General features: G+C 42.1%; 1 protein-coding gene across 1 annotated transcript in view; it reads left to right on the plus strand.

Moving 5' to 3' along the window:
* The window catches only part of LOC118334404 (tomoregulin-1-like), a gene marked incomplete in the record, with an annotated part of 73,852 nt that overhangs the window by 56,786 nt on the left and 13,832 nt on the right, over window positions 1-3,234 (plus strand). The window contains 1 exon segment of the mRNA XM_035670306.1: window positions 244-392. Within this exon segment, the coding sequence (XP_035526199.1) occupies window positions 244-392 (149 nt within the window).

The raw sequence follows: 3,234 nt of genomic DNA on the forward strand, positions 1-3,234 counted from the left end.
AATTGAAAATCTTGCCCTGAATTGTATCTCCTGCATGTCTGAAAAAGGTCTTCAAAATATATTAAACTTATCTCTTTATGTGCAGACACTGAGCCTGTGCTAAATTAATGAGCTGTGTCTTCATTTAGAAGTGTCTGAATGTGCTTCAGCTAATGATTTAGTGCTGATGAGAGCTGCTGTGGCAGAAACATGTTCAGGCTGCAGACAGAAGAAACAGTCCTGACACATGACTCCTCTCCTCAGGTGCATCTGTAACATCGACTGCAGCGGTCACAATGAAAACCCGGTGTGTGCCACCGACGGGAACTCCTACAACAACCCCTGTCTGGTCCGAGAGGCGTCATGTATGAAGCAGGAGCAGATCGACGTTAAACATCTGGGCAGGTGCACCGGTAAGTCTAATGAAACGCGTTATATCACCTGTGAAGGCTGGTTCTGTGTGCAGGTTGTCTGAGAGAAGCTGTTGTGTTAATCTTATCCTCCTCAATCACAGATTGACACTGTAATATAGCAAACGTTCTCCACTATGCTAATTGACCCTTCATAAGTCCCGCCCCCTTTTTGCTCTTAGTTGACTTGAGAAAAATACAAATCACCAGGTTTATAGTGCTGGTATCTGACCTCCAACATGGCGGTGTGTCTTCACACCCACAGTCTGTTAAGCCCTCAGTCATCACACTGTTTGCTGACGTGCATGAGCGACCGGGTGGAGGTTTCTAAAGCACCACGTGCGGCTTTGTGGCGGCCGGCAGGAAGCACTGTGTGAAGCTCTGACGCCAGCGTATTGTTCAGCCAATGAGGAGTGTTGGATTAAAGAATATTCATGAAGGAAAATCAGGTTTTTGGTAAGCAGGGACATTTTCTACACCGAGTAATGTGATCATGAGTACTTGGATGAGTGTTACACGCTGAACAGGCTGAAAACTGAGGCATTCACTGATACACAAAAGCTTGATTTGGGCTTTTTATGCACCTTTCTTTTCAATTTTAGCCTTTTTTTTTGTGGTGGTTCCGATTAATTTCTCATTTTTCTCTTTTTGCCATCATTTTCGTCGAGCTTTTTGGGCGGTTGGAGGTTGGAGTTGCCTCCCTCATGCATCCGGCCTGTATTTTTCTCATATTTTTTCACATAAACCTAACCTATAGAGAGGTTTGACATGTTTGCACTGCAGCTCAATGAAGCTGTTATCCTGTTACTGAGAGTAAATGATTATATTCTGAGAACAGTTTGATTCCTGTGGATTTAGTGTGCAGAACTAACTGCTCACAGTGTCGACCTTTGACCCCGACTGGAGTGTGTATGAGAGCAGATATCAGATGCCTCTTCAGTTTGTGTACAGCCAGATAAATCTACCGGCTGATGCCTCTATCACCATTTCATTGAATCCAAATTGGAAAATCCCATCATCCAGGCTTGTTGAGCTTCAGAAAATGGCCGCCATAACCTCTGTGAATTATGAAAGAGGCCCATAACTGCCCCGTAAATAAAAAAGTGTTTTATAGACCCTGAGAGACTGTGAGTGGTTCTTCGATTCAGGCTCAAACCTCAGATCCTCAGATGAAAGAAGAGACTAAAACACGATTACTTTAAAGGTTTTGGTTTTTTATTTTAGTATTTCCTCTTTTTACTTCCTTTCAGTCAAAGAACGCATCAGAGCGCCATCTAGTGGTACTGCTAGTAGATCTAATGGTTAGATTCAAATAATTTTTGGCATGGAAAAGTCTTGGAACCACTGAGCTAATCCTCCCTCGGATGTAGTGACAAAATGGATCACTTTCTTAAAATGAAAAAGTGATGTGGGAGACAACCGGCCCCAGTAAGAGCTCCCATGTGTGTGGAGAGCAAATATGAGCCTGAATACATTAAATCTGGATTCTTAATGGCAGGCAGTTCTTCATTTTAACCTTCCCACATTTTACTTTCTTCCTGTGTCATTCTTTATTTCCCTAATTTTTCTGTCGCCTTCTTCCGCCTTCACTTCTTTCTGTCTTCTTTGTCCCTTTTATTTATTTTTCCTTCCTACTTTTCTTACTTCTCTTCCCTTCTTTCCCAGATTTCTTTCCAATCCCCAAAATGAGAAATTCTCACATTTATTGATAAGATATTGAGTTTAAATCTTTGTGTAGAATTCTCCCTGAATCACAGACATTACTCCTCACTGTTGAATTCCTCCAACCTCCAACATTATTTAAGTGCTGTAGACGGAGATCATTATTCCACATTAACTTGCTGATGTAGTAAAATGCAGGATTGATGTTGTTTCACACTGCTGACTGTACAACTGTGACCGTTTCATCTTGGCCATAAATCAGCCTCATTACTGAAACCGTGTCAAACAAATGAATGTGTCTAATCACCAATGTTTTCAATTAACCCACAAACCAAGCATGCAGTTTGTTTCCATGGGAGCTGAGCTTTGATTCCACATGGCATTAATCCACACCTTGTTCCACGTCCTGTTTTAATCTGACGCAGAGGAATTACTTGCTCACGACTTAACTGCTGGTTCATAAGTCTGTGGTATAAATACAGGTTTTACAGCAACTCCACAAATCAGAAATCAGGTTTTCCAGGCTGGAAACAGAAAGTTAGCTTGTTGTTTTGAGACAAACTAGGGATTTTGTGATGGAGGAATTTCCCCTGCAGTGATTTAGGGTGGCTCAACAGTTAAGCAGTATTATTACCATTTTTATTTTTGCTGCTTTCTTTATAAGGGTAGAGTGGGAAAATGTTTCATCTCAGTACCTACTGTCCTGCCTCCTGGGTCTGCGACCCTGTTAATTGGCCACTTTCAGCTAAATAAAGTCTCCAGTTAATTAACATATTCAGCTGAAAGTCTCCAGTTAACAAGGTCACTCAAACGGAAACACTGGCGAGTAGCGGGACTCAAACACCACATCTGTGGCGAATTGGGATAATTAGCGGACCAGTCAGCGTTTTATTTCTGGTTGGGAGTTTTTTCAGAGCAAGTAAGGCAACAAGACTTTCTTCACTTGGTTAGTGGCCCTCCGCTTTAAAGGCCGTAGGTAAACCTCTAGCATCAGATTTCATGGAGGGTCAGTTAGGTTAGTCGCATTGCTGACCAAGCTAAGAGTAGTTAGCGGTAGGCTACTGATCAATCTGTCCATCAGGAAACTCTGTAAATCACAGAGAGTTGAAGCTGAGAGCCGGAGGACGTCAGAGGGAAAATCAGGAAATATTTTCTCCATAAAATCTGATCCAGTTTCACCAAA

Source organism: Morone saxatilis, unplaced genomic scaffold, assembly GCF_004916995.1.
Source record: "Morone saxatilis isolate NCDOM2014 unplaced genomic scaffold, NCSU_SB_2.0 Contig23, whole genome shotgun sequence".
NCBI classification, from domain to species: domain Eukaryota; kingdom Metazoa; phylum Chordata; class Actinopteri; family Moronidae; genus Morone; species Morone saxatilis.